Raw genomic sequence first — 22,241 nt, forward strand, 5'->3', positions numbered from 1 at the left:
AACCATTATTGATTTTTTTTTTGTTATAAACAATTTCTATTGGTTAACATTTTTAAAAAGCCGATTATAAAAATTAAATAATATCTTATCTAAAATTTTCTCATCTTTTATATAATTATCCTTATGATTTTTCAATTTTTAGTTCTATCATTTTCTATGAAATAACATTTGATATTAATAGTTTAATAAATAAAAACACGGCTAATACTATCTTATGATAATGTTTTTTTAATCTTTCGTATATGTATTATTTTGAATTTTTTAAAAATTATTTTTTTTTGATATAAGTTTATATAAAATATATTCATATTTATTTTGAATTTTAAATTAAATAGATTAAGTAATAAAAAATAAAAAGTAATTAATAATATAATGTAACAAAAATTGTTATGAAATATTTGATCTAGACGAATTATATATAATTAAAAAATTAGAAATTATTAAACCGAGCAACTTCAACTATAAAACACTAAATTTATAATTGTTTAACACTAAAATGGTGTTTGCATTCCAACCAAACAATGGTTTTTAGAGACCATATAGTATGACTTTCATATTTGGTGTGTGAAGCTGTCCAAACATTAAAATGATGTTTTTCAAAAATTGATTGGAATGAAAACAATATTTTATAGGCCTCTGTAATTGTGTTATTGGCATCTATAATTGGTTTTAATAGTTGGTTGAAGTTGGTGTAAATGATAAGTGAACACAACTCCAATAAAAAAAAAATAAAAAAAAATAAAAATAAAAATAAAAAATAAAAAAAAAAAAAAAAACGTTGTTTCATGTAAAACTTTTGAAAAAAAAAAAAATCTAGTGATCGATGTCAAAATGGATTTGTGGTGGTCAATAAAATAGGCTCCTTGTCTTTATCTTCGGCTATAATTTCAAATTTTGAAAACATATCTCAGAGCCCAACCTAACCGTTGAAAACCTAGGGTTTGCAATTTCAAATTTCTCAACCATGGCGGACATTGTCGATCCCAGAAACATGGTTATGGATCCAGAGACGGAGTTCCTAGCTTCTAAACAAGAAACTGGTAACGAGTGGGAACTCTTCAAAGAGAACGTCAGACCATTGAAGAGAGGACGCAACGTAAAACTCCTCAATGATTCCCTCAAATCCAATTCGGATCTTCAAATCAGAAACTCTCTCATTGACACTCGAAGGTCACAATCTTTCTTAATTATTTAGTATTTCATATTGTATTTACATGAGCAGAGTATAAGATCGAAGAAACTCCAATTGATTCCTTTGAAGACGAAACTGGTATAAGATAACTAAATGAACGAACGAAAAGAAATACACATCCGGATTAAATTGGAGAAAAAAAAAAATCTTCATTCGTTTTGCCTTCAACTATTTATTGATTGTCTTATTATTGTTTCTAACTTCTATCAGAAAGCTGATTAAAGCCATTGATGAGTATGAAGGTGAAGATCCTCTACAACCATGGATTGAGTAAGTTCTGATAAATCTGGACACATTTACACTTGCATCTTTTGTTGTTGTGATGTGGAATTTGCCTAATTAAGTCCGAAATGAGTATTATAACCTTTCAATTACGTTGTATAGTTGTATCAAGTGGGTACAAGACGCTTTTCCTCCAGGTGGAGACTGCTCAGGATTGGTGGTTATCCTTGAACAATGTGTGCGAACCTTTTGGCATGAAGAACAATATAAGAACGATCTTCGTTATCTTAAAGTGTGGTTGGAGTATGTAAGTTCTTATCACTATCACTGTAAAACGCTCAGGATTGGTGGTTATCCTTGAATCTTGACATTTGTTTGGTTTAATAACTAAGCTGCTATGCATTTGCAGGCTGGATATTGTGATGATGCTGAAGTTGTTTATAGTTTCCTTGATACAAATAAAATTGGCGAGATACATTCCATCTTTTACATATCATATGCTACCCACATGGAGTCAAAGAATAAGATCAAAACTGCAAATGACATATACGAATGTGGGATTGCAAGGTATGCATGTTATCTTTACACATTCCATCTTATCATATCTGTGTTTCTTTCTTCATATATCTTACTTTACTACAGGAATGCTCAACCGATTGAGAAGCTAAAGTCAGCTTACAAGAAGTTTTTCGTTCGTTCGATGAGTAGACCAAAAGCCATTGAAGTATGTTCTTTAATTTTACTTGTTTGTTGAAGTGTGATATGATAAAATGTTTGTATTGATGTTAAAATCCAAAATGGTTAGGAGGAATCAATGGACACTCGTCAACCTACCAGAAGCTTTGGAACCATCTTGGCTCGAGCAGACAGTGGTGAGAATTTCTTAATGAGTATATGCGAAAAAAAATCTATTTCTTTCTATTACTAATATACTAATTTTTTTTTAAACTGCTAGGAAATCGGCCTCTGGAAAGTTCTGAAATAGCTAGAAAAAGACAAAAACAAGAAGGGTGAGCAAATGATATAACCTGTTTGATTATTATTTCAAACCAGTTGTTAGCATATACATTGTGATAAAAAAAATAAAAAACTTTTTGATAGGGCTGCTGCATCATTCAAGGTTTATAAAGAGACAACGGGGAGGAGCTCAATGCAGCAGCAGCCGGAATCATCAAAGCCGGAGTTGAAAAACTGGAATACTCTTGGAGGAAGAGCTGATAGAAATAAAGAGAATAATGCGATTCCTGCCAAGTGGACATCACATAAGGTATTATTAATTTATTATTCTCTTTATTTCAATTGTCATATTTCCTTCAAATTCAATTATATTTCTTTCAAATTTCAGATTCCACAGAGACCTGTTGCTAGAACTGCTGCCCCTGCCCCTGCCCCTGCCCTTCCTTGTATTGAAGTATTTGTGGATGAAGAATGCTTAGGGTCAGTAATTATTAATTATTTTCTCTTTATCCTATTGCTACTTATTAATCAATTATTAAAGAATTACCAAAAATCACTCTAGGACTTTTATGGTGTATATATTTTGAAATTTGAACGAAAAGACAAGTAAGATAAGATGCTGTGACAAGTTATTAGTGTTTTGATAAATATATATATCATAAATCATTTTGTCTTTTTATCGATTTTCAGACCTCAAAATGTGAGAAATGAAGGTGGAGGCGCTTCTGCACTGCAGCTCAGGGACAAGGATGGTAAAGACCTCAAAAAGTAAGTAATGCAAATTGACATTATTAGCCCTCATAACAAATAGTATCATCATTTTCACTGGTTTTGTTATGTTAAAACAGGGAAACAGAGATATTGAGGGAAAACCCGTTATGCCATTTTCCCCCAAGCAGTATGAGATGATGATTTGTCGGATTATAATATATGAAGTGGTGTTGTTGTTTGAAAATCTCTTAAAGGGTAGACTTTTTGTCTATGAAGCTTGATTACTGTTGGTTTAATCATGGAAAAAAGAGTTGTACTGTGGGGTTTCATATTGTAAAAGGTTTGTTAAGACATTGCTCAATCATTTGTTGAGATAGTGTACGCATATGCTTATCTCATTTTTAAATCATTTCTTCTCTCCTTTATAAGTTTGTTTTATGATGAGAGATTAATATGGTCTCATTTGACTATAAAGTTAGAATATAAGACTCTTTTAGCATTTTATGTAAAATTTAGTAAATAAAAATGTAATAAATTTTTATCTAAAAATTATCTTTTAATGTAATATTTGACAAATTTAACAAATAAGGTTAATTGCAAAAATAATGAAACATTTTGTTATTATTAGGGGTGTGTATGGGGCGGTTTGGTTCGGTTATTGGTTATAACCGAACCATAACCATTATATTTGGTTAATGGATTTTGGTAGCCATTGGATATGGTTAATGGTTTTTATCGGTTACCGGTTTTGGTTAATGGTTAATATTGCTTAATCATAATGTTCAAAATAATATAAACGACAAAAGTATATTGACATAAAAAATGAAAATAGAATACCAAAAAGTCATCAACGCCAATGTTTGTAATCTAACTTATAGTAATAGAATAAAATGTATACCTTTAATACTTAGAGTGAGATAACACATAGTCATAATCAAAATAAAAAACATTCAATAAAAATATAAAACATTAAAAAATTTGACATTAATAATTTCATATATTGATAATTGATATTAATATTAAAATAAAGTCAAACATTCATATACTTAGAGTGAGATAACACATAGTCATAATCAAAATATAAAACATTAAAAAATTTGACATTAATAATTTCATATATTAATAATTGATATTAATATTAAAATAAAGTCAAACATTCATACACGTTTAATACGGTTAAATCAAAACTATAAAATAAAAGAGCCAAACATTCATATTATGTGTTATTGGATAAAAAAAACCAATCACTCATATACATTCAATGTGATTAAGTCGAAAACAGTAAATAAAAAAAGTCAAAAAATTAAAAAAAAAAAAATACATTCTTAATATATCACAGAATACAGTAAATAAAAAAAGTCAAAAAAAATTCAAAAAAAATACATTCTTAATATATCACAAAGTACCAACGGACCAAAAACGTAACTTATCTAGGAGTCTTGATTATAAAGTCAAAAAAATCCTTCGAATAGGACTATAAAGTCCAAACAATCTTTGATTAGGATTAACGGTGTGAGAAACCTTCGATTATGATTATGAGTGTGAAGATTAAACTAATTGTGAATAATGTTTACAAATTACAGAACTAGCCGATTAGGAATTACAACATTAATCAATAATCTAACTCAATGCATGATTGAAAGACTATGTGTGTCTGTGTGACCAGCATTTGATGGTTTGATTGCTCGTCCGTCTTCTGATAAGTGAGGATTAATGGATTATATTTTCAAATTTTTAATGGATCTTAAATAAGTTTGACTATATGATTTTATATATATAATATATAATTTTTATATATTAAAATATAAAGATAGCGGTTCGGTTAATAACGGTTTGGTTAACCTATAAAACCATAACCGAACCGTTAGTTATCGGATTAAAAAAATTAGAAACCGAACCAACGGTTTTTTAAATGGTTCGGTTATTATGGTTCGGTTATATCGGTTAATTTGGTTTTGGTTCGGTTTTTCGGTTATTATGTTCACCCCTAGTTATTATTTTAGATATTTATAAACGTTTGAATAAAATGATAAAAGATGCTAAAATGTAAATTAAATAGTTAAACTATATACGGTATGAATTGATAAATTGATATGAGTGCGATTTTCAATATTTGAGAGCATCGCGCCTAGACCAACATATGTTGTTTTTGGAACATCACACTATCCTTAAGTATCACCTCATGATGTCATTATTTCCGGTTGATGGAATATGTCAAGTTTGTCGTAAGACATGTTTAGACTCTTTTTCGGAGAATGCAATAGATTGTACAGAGCTCCACGTTTTAAGTGTCATGACATGATTAAGGACTTCCTTTTTGATGTATTTTGGTGTGGTGGTGTTTCCGTTAATAAAGAAGTACCTGTGAACTTCGTGATTGATGCTTTGGAGGAAAGATCTAACATGTTTCATACCTTGTAAGCTTGAAGAATGTGTGTTTCATTGTAGGACAAACTGATTTAAATATGTTTTGTATAAAATAGCAAAACACGAGAAAGTTTGTATAGATAATCAACACGTATTTATATTATTTGCCTTCGATACTTTTGGTTCTCCTAACAATGAAAACGATGAAGTTCTTCAATCAAGTCTAGAATTCATATACGGTAACGTTACGACAAAAAAAAACCCATGTACAAATTTACTAAAAAAAGTTTTGCAATCTAAAAAAATAAATAAATAACATTACCCTATTTTGTAATTGTAGCGGGTTTTCAGAAACAATGTTTTCAAAATCGGTTTTTTAGTTAAATCGGTATGGTGACCGGTTTAAACCGGTTCGGCCGTCAGTTAGTTTCTATAATTTCCATCTTATTTCGTATTTTCCTACACACAAAGTCATTCATAAGTTATAAATTATAAATACAAATAAATATAAGTTGAAGATTAATCCAAATACATTAAAAACACATAAATGTAAGTTCTACATCAATCCACGTACATCAAAAATAAAATAAAGTATAATACAGAAACAAAATATAGTTTTAGATGAATATAAATATATTAAAAAACTTTATAACTTTTATCATGTGTTTTTATTCAGAGAAATCTATAATTCATTTTTATGTTTTTATTTAATTTAACCGTTTCAACCGAATTTTTGTAAAAATCAATGTTTATTCCGATTCAAAAAATAAACATAAAATCAGCGCTAGCTGAACCGTTTATTTCTCCGGTTTTCGGTCCAACCGATTCGACCGACCATGTTTTTGAAACATTGTTCAAAAGCCTTAGAGCATCTACACAAATGCAATGCAAGTTTAACATCTTGCAAAATAATGCCCCATACACTTGCATCTTGCAAGTCTTCCAAATATTGAAAGATAAACTAGGTGTAGGGCTGTAAACGAACCGAACGAACATGAACGAGGTTTGTTCATATTCTGTCGTTTAAGTTTACCGAACAAATAAACGAACACGAACGGATAAATGAACGAGTTTTCTTGTTCATGTTTATTCGTGAACTTGCTAAACGAACGTTAAAAGAACTTATATGAATGAATATAAACAAGTGTAAACGAATAATATAAACGAACAATATCATTGTTCATGTTTGTTCGATTAACTAAACGAACGAGAATTTGTGTTAATGTTCGTTCGTTTATTAAATAAACGAACATAAACCAATTTCCCGCCGAACGATTCACGCACAGTCCATTCCGTTTACGACCCTAACTATATGCGGTCAGCAAATGCTTGGTCGCTTTGCAACATTTATTTGATTCATGAAATGGTGAATTCTGATTGGATGAGTGACACGCGGTTTCTTCGTCAACAAGATTGAAACGGAAAATCCCTAATTCCCAAATATTGATTTCCTGGAACCTTCCGCCCCTTGTTCCATATACATAACCTCCCTCACAAAGCTTCTTCAAAAAACAACCCCTCTCCATGTAAATCTTTCTATGGAAGAGCAAATCGATTGGGATAACCTCTTTGACTTTGATGCCAGTTTCTCCGATCCCTCCCCTAACCCTATCCTTCCAATTTCATCACCAAATCACGCCAACAGCCAGTCTCCTTTGTCTGTCGATGATATCGAACAGCTGCTTTTAAACGATGACGACGAAACTCACAACGCTGATGCGTTGAACTCGGTTCAGGATGCGGTCGATGTGTTCTTCCATGATATTTTGCTTGATTCGCCTTTAGACGTAGAAAAATCCGGTGAAGTTGTCGATATTTCTGATGGAGATAATTCGGTGGAGGATCAGAACAACGAAGCTATCGTTGATCACAAAGAAGAAAAGGAGAATTCCGATGATGATCCCAATGATCCCCTCGACAAGAAGCGTAAAAGGTATTTATGATTAACTAGTCTTTCGTATTTTGTTTTGGGTTTAAAAAACGTCGAAGGAAGTATCTTCCTAGATCTAGCCTAAATTGTAATATTCCATGCTTGATTTCGAATTTCGATCATGATCTGTATGCTATTACCAATATCTCGGCAAATTACATATTAGCAATATTCGAAGTTATCATTTGTCATCTCAATTTAAGTATTGCTTAAATTGTAAGTAACAAATGATTATTTCAGGCAACTGAGGAACAAAGATGCGGCTCTAAGATCTCGAGAGAGGAAAAAGATGTACGTAAAAGATCTAGAGATGAAAAGTAGATACTATGAAGCGGAATGCAAGAGATTAGGTTCGATGCTCCAATGTTTCATAGCAGAAAATCAAGCACTACGTTTTTCATTACATAGTAGTAAGGCATACAATGCTTCCACAACCAAGCAGGAGTCTGCTGTGCTCTTCTTGGGTAAGTGTCACATCTATAACTTTCATCCATCTTCTTCATCTCCATATCTACCATTGAAGTGAAATTGTATTGATTTGTGATTGTTTTTTGTAGAATCCCTGCTGTTGGGTTCCCTGCTTTGGTTGGTGTGCATAGTTTGCCAGCTCGTTCTTCCCAGCCTGCACCTGCAAAAACTAGGGGCAGCTCAACTGGAAACCGTGGTAGAAGAAAAGCTACTACCAAATCTGGTTGTAAGGAAGGAGGGAAGTAAAATCTGTAGAGAGCCTCTTTCCCTTTTGGTTGGAAAAAGATTCAAATCTTCAAGGTCAAGAATGAGATCAAGCCTTTGTTCTCTAGAATTTGTAAGCAAAATCCTAGTAGTTTTTTGATTTTTCTTTTATGGTTCTTTAACAAGACATGGGTAATAAAAGAAAAGAGAATGAGAGACTTTTGAGGTGTTGGGCTTAAACTTTGTGATATTCATTTGGTCATCTCTTGTTGATCCTGTCTATTTTTGGTTTTTTGATTTTTTTTGTTGGTGATGACTGATTCTATGTAACATTATGGTAATTATTATGTTTATGGCAATTCTGTAAGGTGTTAATGACTGATATAAAAAGTTGATTGGGTCGGATTTGTTGTTTGATTGGGATCAAGAGTTTTGTCCGGTAGGTTTGCAAAATACACAGATTGGGATGGGCATTGGCAATTGGGCATTGATGCTGAAATAGCCAAAAACGATATTCAAAACTCATAACTTACCAACAATATCTCATTTCTTTCAAGAGCTAGAACTAATTGCTAATTTACACCTCATAAATAGTTTTTTTCCCCTCTCAATAATGCAAGAGAAATTAAATTCATTTCTATTTTTTATGCTTATAAATGTTCCTACCAAATAAAATTATGACAAGTGTCATCATTCTATATTTTTTAACTAACTCATTAAGGCATCAAATAAAATGAAATTGAATGGTGATTTATTATAGTTTGAGTGGGTAGGAATAATTATAAGCATAAAAGATAGGAAGTGATTTAACTTTTCGATGGATAATCTTTTATAACTTTTCGTATAATAAAAAGTCATTCAAATTAGTTCAAGATAAAGTAAATAACGTTAGGTGTGACTTGATGGCCATGTAAACCCTCAAACTTTTATGAAGGGTGTCACGTCGTTTGTAAGGCGTTACTTAAGGTGTCTATTTTGTATTTAATTAATAATTTTATATATATTTCCTATTATTATTCATTATTTCTATACATATATGACTTAAGGTGATATTTTGTTAAAATACGTTGTCAAATACAAGCCTTGGAATAACGACGAAACCGCAACAAACTTTTTAGAACCTTGTTTAAAACTTATATATTTTCAACTTATATAATCTATTTTTTAGTTCCTTTCATAGATATGTACAAACCAAATAAAAACTTATTCAACTCAATGTCAGCAAAACAAAACATTGATTCCATTCCATGTCAAATCATACACAAAACAATTTCCAATTTCTTTTAATTCTATTTCCTTTGACAAATTTCATCCCTTCCAAAAATATTTTGCAACGCCGGTTAAGAATATGGGGAGATAGGGCGAGCACTGCGTTTGGGAGCTTCTAGTGTTTAACAAAACGTTTCGTTTTGAACAAAAAAAATTTATTTTACGCTACAAACTTTTAATATTTAGTTTGAACAAATTATTGAAATAGTCCCTGTGGTTTGGCTAAAGTTGCGCGTTTGATCCCTATCTTTTGTTTTGCACTAGGACCATCCTCACGTTTTCTTTTTATTACCCGCCTGGTCCCTGGGTCCGTTAGTCGTCAATTCCAAACGTTAAGTCCCCCCACGTGCTTCGCACATGAGGGGTATATTCGTCATTTTTATAATATTTGAATTGGGCTCCATCTTCACCATCCATCCATCGATGTTACCTCTCATGGCGACCATTTCTCTTTTTCCTTCTTCATCTGCCTAATTCGAAAAGCATTCTCTCTGGATCATTCAATCTAATCTTTAAATTCATCGAACTTGCCCCCTTTTCCATTTCATGTCTCTTGACTCCTTTTCAACTTTCCATCAAGAATCTAGTCTTTCCACAGATTCGAATATGGAAATCTAATGTTATTCAAGTTTCTTGGTTAGTAATTCATCAAAAAGATTCATCTTTTGGCTCTTGATTATGGAGAAACAGATTAATTTTCGAATGGGAAAGATGGAAAAACAACAGAGTTTTCATGTTTCTGCTATGGAGAAACAAAAGAGCTTTCGAATAGCCATGGGAAGACAGATGAGCTTCGGTGTCGACAGAAAGAAACCCAAAGATTCATCAGGAAAATGTGGGGATTCTTTGCTTCATCTCGCTTCTAGAGGAGGTAATTTATCAAAAGTCATTGAAATCGTTCAGAGTGTTGGCCTCGACGGATTATCGAAACAAAATCAAGAAAGAGAAACCCCTCTTTATGTTGCTACAGTTTCTAAGACACCTCGATCTTCAAATTGCATCTGAAACACCTCGATCTTCAAATTGCATCTGAAAGACCTCGATCTTCAAATTGCATCAATCGTCGGCAACAATGGCTACGATCCCTTTCATATCGCCGCAAATCAAGGACATTTAGGTATATATGATTTACCTTAATACCCTTATTCCCTTTTTGTTCTTGATTTCGTATAATCAACTCAAGATTCAAGATTCAAGATTAAAGATTCGAACTTTTTTGATTTCTATGATCTTTTGCAGAAGTGCTGAGGGAGCTTTTGAGTTCTTTCCCGAATTTAGTGATGACGAAAATACCCCTCATGTGCGAAGCACGTGGGGGACTTAACGTTTGGAATTGAAGACTAACGGACCCAAGGACTAGGACTAGGTGGGTAATAAAAAGAAAACGTGAGGATGGTCCGAGTGCAAAACAAAAGATAGGGATCAAACACGCAACTTTAGCCAAACCACATGGACTATTTCAGTTATTTGTTCATTTAGTTTAAACAAAACGATCCAAATCTAAAAGATATCACATAGCGTTTAACAAAATTAAAAAAACATTACCAGCTATCCATTATCAGCTACTTTTGTCAAAATAGAAGTTTTATTAAATCATGAGTTTGGGAATTTAATTCTTTGTGATATTGGAAGCTTTTTTCATTTCATTTCAATGACACTTTTCATGATATTTTATAGAAATTCAATTCTTTCTATTTTTCCAACCAAACACAGGAACCGAATGGAATTGAAAATAGAATTCCAACAAAAGCTAATGAAATGCAGAACACCCCCAAAGAGGAATTTGGACTCATCAACTACAATGATCTACATTTTTGTTATATAGCGCCAATGTAAGAAATAATAACATACTTTCATGTATGTGTATTACACTATAATACTTTTCGTTTATAAGATTTAATATAGCATTTTATTTGGAGTTTTTCTTCTTTTCTTATGAAGGTATTGTACCATGGAAGTTTATATGTTATAGCTAGTGGTGGACCTAGAAATAAAAACCAGAGGTTGCACAACTTTAGGTGTTGGGTAATAGGAAAAAGTCTAATTTTCGATACACAATTTTCGTTACAAAATCCGTCATTAAAGGGTTTTACCGACAAATACATTAATTTACTAGGAAAAAATATAATTTTCGATATCATTTGGCTTATTTAGAGTTGTGATTGGAGTGTTAATTAGGGATAATTATCATATGTGTTAGGCGAAGGCTGGATCGGTGATTCGTGTACGAGGTTTATTCGTTTGCTTGCTTACGAGGTGAGTCATATCACTATACTTACCTAGAGTGGTAATCTTCGTGTGACCGAAGGGTCTTATGTGTTTATATTGAGTATTGTGATATCCTGCATTATGTCTTTGTGATTTATGTTGTGTATTATACTGAGCTTACTGAGTTAGGACCGGAGGGTCCACCCGAGTTGTGGGACCGGAGGGTCCCACTAAGACATATTGACCGGAGGGTCTTATTCGAGCATAGCCATGAGAGGCTAATGAGATATGTGTGGTATTTTGAGGAACTCACTAAGTTTCGTGCTTACCGTGTTATGTGTTATGTGTTTCAGGTAGTTCTCAGGATCACGGGAAGGCGCCAGCTTGATTGTTTTGAGGATCCTGGACTGTGTTTTAAACAATTTATGAACATGTGTTTTTGATAAATTGTCATTTTGGAGAATTGTGAAGTGTGCTTATGAGAATTATGTGATTTTTAAAAATGAAAATTTTGTTTGAAAATTTACGGTGTTATAGAAAAGTTGTTTTGCTAAAGTAAAGGAGAGGAACCGATACTTCATTCCAAATCTAAAAGTTTAGATTGAGAAATTTGAATCGTACTTAGTCATGAGTATATATGAATATCAAGTTGGAATGTTTTAACATTGGAAATTCTATATATGGAAATATTATAGCAAGAAACTAGTAAGTATCATGACTTTATGTAAGATGTAACGACCCAAAAATACGACCCAAAAATTTCGTTTTCCAACATAACCAAAAACCATAATTTGAGTGTCATATCATGAAACCATACATAATGCATCTCAAAATAATAATAAACCACGGTACGGAAAACTGTATCATATCCATGACATATAAAAATCAGGAACTAAATCAACTCCCAGGATGAAAGCTGAAGTTGTGGTGTGTGCAATGCCATCAACCCGAGCTCCTCCCTCTGCTAGCGGAAGTACCTGAAACCAAAACTGAAACTGTAAGCACGAAGCTTAGTGAGCTCCCCCAAATTACCACATACCATACAATAATATATATATCAAGCACATACTGGGGCCTTGCCCCCCCCCCCTCCTCCATCGGACCGAAGTCCGAAGCTGACTGACCGGGACCTTGTCCCCTACATCGGACCGCAATCCGAAGCTCACATCAGACCGAGTCCGAAGCTGACTGGGACCTTGTCCCCTACATCGAACCTGAGTCCGAAGCTGACATCGAACCGGAGTCCGAAGCTGACATCGAACCGGAGTCCGAAGCTAACTGATCATAACATAACGTATCACTTAGCATGAACACACATAATCCTGTCTGAGCCACGAAGGCTTCAAACATGCTAACTACTGCGTCGGATAAAGATCTGGATACTACTGCTAGCTAACGGGCCGGCATTGTGGCCTTAGACCCGCTCCTACTGAAAAGGAACTCACCTCGTGAATTAGCTGCTGAGTGAATAGCTCTGAGGGCTAACTGCTGCTGCTCCGGTATCTCCCTGACTACAAGTCCATAAACATGCTCAATCAAATACTAAACACTGCACTGGGTAAAATGACTCTTTTACCCCAGGTCAAAGTCAACTCTCGGTCAAAGTCAACCCATAGTTGACCTGACTCGCCGAGTTGGGCCGCCAACTCGCCGAGTCCCTATTCTCACACCTCGACTCAACTCGCTGCTACTCGTCGAGTATGGCATCGACTCGACGAGTACTCTCCCGATCCAAGAACTCAGACAATCTTCATCCGACTCGCCGAGTCCTATGAACAACTCGATGAGTTGTTCTTGAGCTTAAGAAGATTGCCTTGGACTCGCCGAGTTATAAGAACAACTCACCGAGTCACTCCATCACTGAGTCTACTCTCAACTCGCTGAGTCCACTCTCTAACTCACTGGATCCACTCGATACTGATAAAAACGAAGGAATCGGGGACTCGCGACCCAACTCACCGAGTCGTTCTTCCCGACTCGCCGAGTTGCCGCCATGCAACTGATTTTTACTCGATTTTGTTTGAATCCAACACATACAATTGATAGATCTGAGTCCAATAAGCTGATTTACCACGTAAAGTTTCCAACTTTACGTGTACAACCTCATGAATAAGGGAAATAAGGCTAAAAGATGCACAAAATGGGTAGATCTATGGTTATTATGCAAAGTAACTCCAAAAAGGCAGTAGATCTGGGCTCTACAACCCCCAATCATTCAGATCTAAAGATATCTCGACTTATTAAGGCATTCATGCAAACATAAGGCTTGGAACAAGCATCAACTAGATCCTAGGAGGGCTCTAATGGAGGTTTAAAGCATATAACAAGAGGGGAAATCCGAAAATACCTCAAATAACTCAGATTTGCCCTTGGATCTTTGCACTACACCTCTTCTCCTTGCTCCTTGCTTCTTCTCCTTCTTCAAACCTTCACAAAATGGCACAAAACACTTAGCTCACACAAGGGTGGATTAGGGTTCTTTCTCACAGTGTTCTCAGGGTGAGGGAGACGAGAATGGGGCTATAAGGTGACTTAAATAGTGGGCAACCCGGGGATTTAGGGTTTCACCCAGACGGATGGACTCGCCGAGTCAGGGATATGGACTCGCCGAGTCCCCGGCTCACACGTGCTCGAAATCGCGACCCTACTCGGCGAGTCAGGTTATGAACTCGCCGAGTCCCTCTTACAAAACTACAAAATAAATACCAAGGAATTACCATACCGGACACGGGTCGCTACATAAGACGTTATGAATCCTATCCCATATGCTTCAAGTATAGGATCGATTGCATATGTTGTAATATTCAACCGTTCTGTCTATTCCAAATGCCTAGGGCATTAAGAGGGAAAAATGACTAGAACCGGATATGACTATAATAGTTAAACAACCATCAAGGACGATATAAAGTTCGCTAATGATTGGTCGCTTGTGGGCAGTTGGAAGTATAGTAATGAATGGGCTATATTGACATTATTAGGAATAGATAGGATTCTATTAGGAATGAGTTGTCATATGGGAAATATGGAAAGGTTTCCATAATAGAAGCTGGATATTAAGAATTTATGTGTATGTTAGAAACTTTTATGCAAGAAGGATGTTCAAAGGAATGTACTTTGAATGTGAGACTTCGTATCTATGTAATTGTCAGTGTAACAATTTCCAATGGAACGCTTTGTAATATCATTGGAAAAGTCTTTGTGACTTTGGTGCTATGACGTTACAAAAGGATCATTGCATAAAAGATTAGAATCTAATACATTCTAATAGTGGAAGAATTTGGTATTCTTACACTTATGATAAGGATTTGGAATTGTGAAACGAGCATCATTGGCAATGTGTTAAATTGATCTATTTCACAAAGTAGGGACCATAGGTAAACATGGTGTGCATGCTTGGAGCATGTGATAACTATTGTTTTAATTCAAGTATTAAGTTGATTACTCGAAACATTATGCAATGAACAATGTGTAATCAATATGGTGATTAAATAATGAGTGTTTTATTTATACTCAAAAGTATTGAGACCATATTGGATTTGATTATTCTTGTGTTTCACTTCGTATGTTTTGACTTCCGGAATAATAACATTATTCAAACATCCATAGTCAATCATACTTTGGAAGTAGGTAATGAGGTAAGACTGTCATAAATCCGACTGTAGATTGTCTGACGTGTTTAGACATAGCAAAAGTCTGCTGCAGTGTTCATGAGTACTCCTGAAATAAGATTTGAGTATTGGATTAAACTCACGCTCACTTGAATCACTTCATGGATTTTATCACGAGTGATTGTGAGACGATAATATCTTATATTCTTGAAACGGAAACATATAGTTGTTGTTTACGAGTCGGTTGCGCATTGATAATACGTAAACGCATCAGTAACTTGATGTTATAAAACATATTGCTGTGTGTGATTTGATGCTAATGGACCATATATCATCAAAGGGTAACCGACTCGAAAAAAAAGTCACATCACTGAATCAATCATGCCTCAACTAGATCATTTGACTTAATTCACACAATTCTTCTAGTCATGCATTTTCCTCTTTACTTTATATATTTTCATATGCATTAATGTGGGATCAACAAAATTTTAAAACCATGTAACATCAAACCGAAAGACCCCTTAACTATTAAAGGGGTTAATAAAATGAATCACACTTTTACCACTACACTATATCCGCTACAATGCAAATTATTATATATAAATGGACATTTTGTCGAGGTGCTTTCTTATTTCATTACCTTTTTTATTGAAATTCAAACATATCTATCTCAATCTTGTGGAATTTTTATCTTCAAACATTTGAAGGAGTAAGGAAGACTACTCTTGGAATTAGGATTATGGTGGGGTCATAAGAGATGGACATAGAGCTGCCACGCGTAATTGAACAAAGATCCCTTATAGGGATTAGATGCAAACTTAGCAGAAACAAAACTCTTTCAACATGATTTTCTCTAAATTCTTGATTCTTTTCAAGTCATCATATCAAAGGAGTTCTCTAATGAATGGTAATAATCAAGAACCTCGACGTCTATGGTTTATCCTGAGAAAACATTTATCAATATATGTTAAGTTCAAATTCATCATGTTTAGAGGGAAGGGAAGGGACTCATTTAGCTACCGTCAAGCTACTTGGATGTTATGTTGCATTTTTGGTGAATGGACGTGTGAATTTGGGTAGGGACCAAATGTGTAAATTACTTTATTATTTATAATTGTGCAAAACAAAATTTCATCCCTACTATACCCCTATCGATTGTCACTATCTAATCAATTCATCAGCCCCTAAAACATTATTATTGTATTTAAAACGCTCCCAAAAATCCACACAAATTTCTAACAAAACTGTTTGATTGTTGTTCTTTTCTCTTTTCCTATTATTATCATCTTAAAGAGGAGTTACATATTAAAATATCATAAGTAGATTGTATTATAATTAACCGCGAACTCAAGAAACAAAGAATTTCAGAATTATAAATATCTATATATGTCTGTTGATAACACTGTTCCGATATCTTAGTGTTAAACTGAACTATTTAGTTAGTGTCAAATAATTTCAAATCTTGGAAATGTATAAATCTCTTAATGGTTTAGATTTAACGTTTCAGAGGCCATTCAAATGCTTTTGATTTGTTCGCATGCTATATCAATCACGTGTAGAGGTGAGGTGACATTAGAATCGTTACTAAAAAAAATTATCAATGAAACAGCCATTTCGAATATGGAAAACTTTGCCATCGTAAAATGGAAAGGGTAAAATGGGCAAAAAATCCATATGGTTGGTGGGTCGGTTGGTAATATCGCCCAACTCAGTGTCGTTTCTTTGACATTTACGACTATAAAATCATACCTGATTTCTTTTTCAAATCCAAAACCCTCCACCAACTCTGTCTTTCTGGTGAAGAAAACAGAGTGAGCGTCTTACTCATCTTCAAAGAGCACAACAATTACAATTTACGTCTACATTTCTTATCTGAGTAATGGAATCTGATTATGGACTTCCTAGAGAGCTTTCTCATCTTCAAAAGAGTCGTTCGCTTTATCAGCCGGAACTTCCTCCCTGCCTTCAGGTTTCTATTTTACACTACACCCCAATTCTCTTCGTTTTCCTTGTTCTTATTCCTTCTATATATGTACTTCATGTAATGTACATCTTATAACCTTATAATTTTCTGGACCGAATCAGCAGATCAACGATTTTACGGTTTGTGTTTGCCGTTTTTGATTGTTTGATTATTCGTCGCTTCCATGAAACATGTACAAATCATCTGCAAATGATAATTAAATGCATATCAAACGCTTTTTGTGATATATGCATTGTTTTTTCCGTCCTGGCGTTTTGTGATTATGCATTGTTAACTGCATCATTATTCTGGTGGCCTTGTCACCATGATTGTGACAGGTTTATGCGGTTGAAATAGGTTTCGTGTTTTTGCCCTTTTAAAGAATAACTTACAAATGCAGATTACTTAATTAGCTTCCTTATTACGTGAATAAGTAAGTATCATAGAAGATAGACCTTACAAACCATTGTTATGGACTTGTATCCAGGGAACTACTGTGCGATTAGAATTTGGTGATGCAACTACTGTGGCAGATTCATCTGGTGGCCACACTATCAGTCAATCGTTTCCTCACACATATGGTCAGCGTTTGGCTCATTTTCTTAGGGCAACAGCCAAAGTCCCTGGTGCTCGGATTATTAGCACACATCCTGCACTGAGGTAATTCTGTGTGTTTATGTGTGTATGTGTAGAAATATCTAAAAATTCACAGAAAAAGAAAATCATACCTTTACAAAATTTTGATTTCAGGGTTGGACTGGTTTTCTGTGGTAGACAATCTCCTGGAGGGCACAATGTTGTTTGGGGCCTTCATGAAGCTCTTAAAATTCACAACCCTAAAAGTATTTTGTTAGGATTTCTTGGTAAGTATATATTTTTTAATATACATTCTTCTTTTCAAGTTGACAATTAGCATGATATTTGTTAAAAGGAATTCTGTTGTGCATATGACCAGGTGGTTCTGAAGGTTTATTTGCTCAAAAAACTCTTGAGATCACAGATGATGTTCTTGCAACCTATAAAAATCAAGGTAATTTTAATATTTTATAGCAAACACAATTTTGGTAAATAAATAGTGACTGTTTTACCCTTTTGAAGGTGGTTATGATCTTCTGGGACGCACAAAGGATCAAATAAGAACAACAGAACAAGTCAATTCTGCAATGGCTGCATGTAATGCTTTAAAGTTGGATGGCCTTATCATTGTTGGAGGTAATGTTATAAAAAAATAGAAAAATAATGATTGAAATTCAACTTTTTATTTGTTTATTAATGAAACCTGATTTATTTTATTTAAAGGGGTGACATCAAACACTGATGCTGCTCAGCTTGCTGAGACTTTTGCTGAAGCAAAATGCTCCACAAAGGTAAAAGTTTTATTATTTTTTACAAAATAATAATTTACTGTAGATTAAATTACATTTTTGGTCTGTGGGTATATTTGATTCTTGCAATTTTGGTCCTTGTTTGAGGTTTTTAACTTTTTGCAACATTTTTGTTCCATATTCCAAATAAAATGTCTACTTTTGGTCCCTGAGCATAGCCGATGTTTGCAATTTTGGTCCAAAAATGAAATCATATTGCTGGGAAGCAGGACCAAAGTTGTTACAAAACCTCAAATAAGGACCAAAATTGCAAAAATCAGATAACTCGGGGGACTAAATTGTAATTGTCTTTACTGTTCTAAATATATATGATACTGTTGATACTATTTTCAATATTTTAGGTTGTTGGGGTACCTGTTACTTTGAATGGAGATCTTAAGAACCAATTTGTTGAAGCAAATGTTGGTTTTGATACAATTTGCAAGGTGTGAATTTTCATAATCTCAAAACATCAACATTAATATTTCAATTGATCATCTTTTGAAAGTGATTATTATGAACATGTTTTGTCTTTTAATCCAGGTTAACTCCCAGCTAATCAGCAATGTCTGCACAGATGCACTTTCAGCAGAGAAGGTAATTCAAAATTCAAAAATAATTAATAAAAGCAAAACATATTTTGCTAATTTTGGTTTTAGTGAAAATTGATTTTCAGTTTTTCAACCCTTTCAGTACTACTATTTTATTCGACTCATGGGTCGGAAGGCATCTCATGTGGCCTTGGAATGCACTCTACAGTCACACCCAAACATGGTATGAATTATTTTCTCATTCTGATATAATAGTAATATTTTTGTTCCCAAATTAACCTTGTGGAGCTTTCTGTAGGTTATTCTTGCTGAAGAGGTTGCTGCTTCAAAGCTTACTATATTTGACTTAACAAAACAGATTTGTGATGCAGTCCAAGCCAGGGCAGAAGAAGGTGCGTTTTGGTCATTTTGTTGTTGATTTTATAATGGTGATTAAAAAATTAGTAATATTATCTTTATTTATTCTTTAAAATTTATTTATTGAGCCAGAGAAGTACCATGGTGTTATCCTACTTCCAGAAGGTCTTATAGAAAGCATACCTGAAATTTATGCCCTGTTGCAGGTAACTAAATGTCCACTCCATATATTTGATTGATTCTAAAGTTTCAACTTCAACTTTTTTATGACAAATTAACATACTTTACTCCCATTCCAGGAAATCCATATTCTTTTAAGACAAGGTGTTTCTGTTGATAAAATATCAATGCAACTGTCACCTTGGGCATCTGCTTTATTTGAATTTTTACCACCATTTATTAGAAAACAGGTCTGTTTTAATTATTATTAATATTTTAAACCTTTTATATATGTTAGCAGTTTTATATAATTTATAAAATAGGTTTCCCAATGTGCAGCTTCTCCTCCATCCAGAATCTGATGACTCAGCACAGTTGTCTCAAATTGAAACAGAGAAGCTTCTTGCTGAACTCGTGGAGGCAGAAATGAACAAACGCCAGGTACCATATCAACCCTACAACATTGGTATATAAATAGAGTCAATTACTTTTTTTTTTTTTTTTTTTTTGCAAATTTGCTCCTTATTTGAGGTTTTTGTAACATTTTAGTCTGTGCCAAGTAAAAATAACTATATGGGGATCAAAATTGCAAAACTCATCTATATTGAGGGATCCCAGATGCCAAGATACTATAGTCATTTTACTTGGAACAAGGACCAAAATGTCACAAGAGCATCAAATAAGGACCAAAACTGAAGAAGGAAACTTTTTGAGACAAAATGGAAAAAATCAACTACTAAGGGATCAAAAATGTAAATTACTCTAGCACATATATTAAGAGCACATTACATTTTGATCCCTAAGTATAGCTGATTTTTTGTGATTTTGATCCCTCTCCCAAAAAGTTTTCTATTGCAATTATTGTCCTTATTTGAGGTTTTACTGTTTTAGTAAAATTTTTGGTGAAATGACTATATTTTGAGGACCAAAATTGCTCAAATCAGATATACTAAGGGACCAAAACTAAAACATGGAGCATGGACCAATAATGTTATGAGAATCTCAAATATGGACCAAAATTGCAACAGAAAAAAAACGTTTTGGGACCAAAATTACAAAATTAAGAGTATACTCAGGAGTCAGGACCAACAATTTAATTTACTTTATTAATTATATGTGAATGTTAATAATAAATAATAATAATACAGAAAGAAGGTTCATACAAGGGGAAGAAATTCAATGGTGTCTGCCATTTTTTTGGGTATCAAGCTCGAGGCTCTTTACCATCAAAATTTGATTGTGATTATGCCTACGTAAGTTTCTTTCCATTTTTATCCATCAAATTAGATATAAGTTTTAAATATTTTGTAGCCTTTACCAAAGCATGGAGCAATAATTATGATGTAGGTGCTAGGACATATTTGTTACCATATTCTGGCAGCTGGTCTGAATGGTTATATGGCGACTGTCACTAACTTGAAGAATCCTTGTAACAAGTGGCGCTGTGGTGCTGCTCCTATAACCGTAAGTCTCACAATTTTTTTTTTTTAAAAAAAAAAGTCAAAATATCTATCTAGATTTGACCATTGACTTTTTTTTTGTAGGCTATGTTGACCATAAAGAATGATGTTGGTGGTTCACGCGCAATGACAATTGGAAAACCGCTTCTTCATCCTGCTATTGTGGATTTGAGAGGCAAAGTATACGGGTATGTCTCTCACCTCATATTTCACAATTGGACCAATGCAAAACCACTTTTTGGTCCCTGTGCTTTACAAAAACGTGCAACTTCAATCCAAACTTTGAAATTGTCCCAATATCGTCCTTAGGTCTTTTTTGACATCCTACATTATCGCGACAATGTTTTATTTTGGACTGAACTTGCAATTTTGTGTAAAGCGTTAGGACCAAATTTGTAATTTACTAACAAAATCTATAAAAAAAATCATGTAGTTTAGAATATATGATTTTTTTAATTAAAAAAAAAATATTTTTTTTGTTGTGAGGACCATTCAGAAAGTGAATTTTGCAGCAAAAAGGTATTTGTCAATGAAAGATATGGTCATTTGTTACACCTTTTTATTTGAATAGATTCCTCCCATTTTGGATATTCTTTGTAATTTTCTTGGGTTTTTTGGTCAGGTTATACTAAAAATGAGATTTATTGGTGCAGGTTGCTAAGAGAAAACGCGAGAAAATTGTTGTTGGATGATATTTACAGAAACCCTGGACCACTTCAATTTGATGGGCCGGGTGCTGATTCACGGGTCGTGAGTTTGTATGTTGAGGATCTTGATTATATGGGTCGTATTAAAGAGCTAAATGAATATCTTGAAAAGGTCTAGTTCTTATCTTTACAATAATATAAATTTATGTTATTTAAGGTTTGAATTTTTGAATTTTTGTGTTTGTGTAGGTACGAGGTATTGTGAAACCGGGTTGTTCTCAGGATGTTTTGAAAGCGGCTCTGAGCGCCATGTCATCAGTCACAAATGTTCTCTCTATCATGTCCTCACCTACTAACACAAGTGCTTAGATTAGTAGTTTCTTTTAATAACCTCAGGAAAATGTGGAATGATATTCTAATGCTTCACACTTGTTATTATTATCTTTTTAATGATAAATGAACAAAATTGTGTGAGGATTGAGTTAGCTTTGCTTCCATAGCACATATGTTTTTGAAGATCTTCCTCCTATCAAAGTACCAAACCACTACTATGCTCTTTAGGATTCAAAGGGTGTTTCAAGCAACATTGTGTCCCATTTCTTAT

The 22,241-nt window shown here is 33.8% G+C and overlaps 3 protein-coding genes across 3 annotated transcripts; all 3 read left to right on the forward strand.

Moving 5' to 3' along the window:
• Positions 1–863: 863 nt before the first annotated feature.
• Positions 864–3,491, forward strand: LOC111891985 (mitotic spindle checkpoint protein BUBR1). The gene is made up of 11 exons (XM_023888047.3): positions 864–1,170; positions 1,403–1,462; positions 1,577–1,721; positions 1,824–1,981; positions 2,057–2,138; positions 2,220–2,286; positions 2,370–2,424; positions 2,516–2,681; positions 2,760–2,851; positions 3,062–3,139; positions 3,220–3,491. Exons 1-11 carry the CDS (start codon positions 965–967, stop codon positions 3,278–3,280), a joined length of 1,170 nt encoding a protein of 389 aa, XP_023743815.1. The 5' UTR covers positions 864–964; the 3' UTR covers positions 3,281–3,491.
• Positions 3,492–6,823: 3,332 nt separating this feature from the next.
• LOC111891979 (bZIP transcription factor 60) lies at positions 6,824–8,453 on the forward strand. Its single transcript, XM_023888039.3, has 3 exons — positions 6,824–7,382; positions 7,620–7,843; positions 7,937–8,453. The coding sequence occupies exons 1-3, from the start codon at positions 6,988–6,990 to the stop codon at positions 8,209–8,211; spliced, it is 894 nt and encodes a 297-aa protein (XP_023743807.1). The 5' UTR covers positions 6,824–6,987; the 3' UTR covers positions 8,212–8,453.
• An 8,448-nt stretch (positions 8,454–16,901) lies between these two features.
• Positions 16,902–22,122, forward strand: LOC111891984 (pyrophosphate--fructose 6-phosphate 1-phosphotransferase subunit alpha). The gene is made up of 18 exons (XM_023888046.3): positions 16,902–17,105; positions 17,587–17,759; positions 17,850–17,962; positions 18,055–18,129; positions 18,198–18,311; positions 18,399–18,466; positions 18,826–18,909; positions 19,007–19,060; positions 19,157–19,237; positions 19,313–19,406; positions 19,504–19,577; positions 19,671–19,781; positions 19,870–19,971; positions 20,679–20,783; positions 20,878–20,994; positions 21,075–21,178; positions 21,644–21,809; positions 21,887–22,122. The coding sequence occupies exons 1-18, from the start codon at positions 17,016–17,018 to the stop codon at positions 22,004–22,006; spliced, it is 1,845 nt and encodes a 614-aa protein (XP_023743814.1). The 5' UTR covers positions 16,902–17,015; the 3' UTR covers positions 22,007–22,122.
• The last annotated feature ends 119 nt before the right edge of the window (positions 22,123–22,241 follow it).

This window comes from Lactuca sativa, chromosome 2 (assembly GCF_002870075.4).
Source record: "Lactuca sativa cultivar Salinas chromosome 2, Lsat_Salinas_v11, whole genome shotgun sequence".
NCBI lineage: Eukaryota > Viridiplantae > Streptophyta > Magnoliopsida > Asterales > Asteraceae > Lactuca > Lactuca sativa.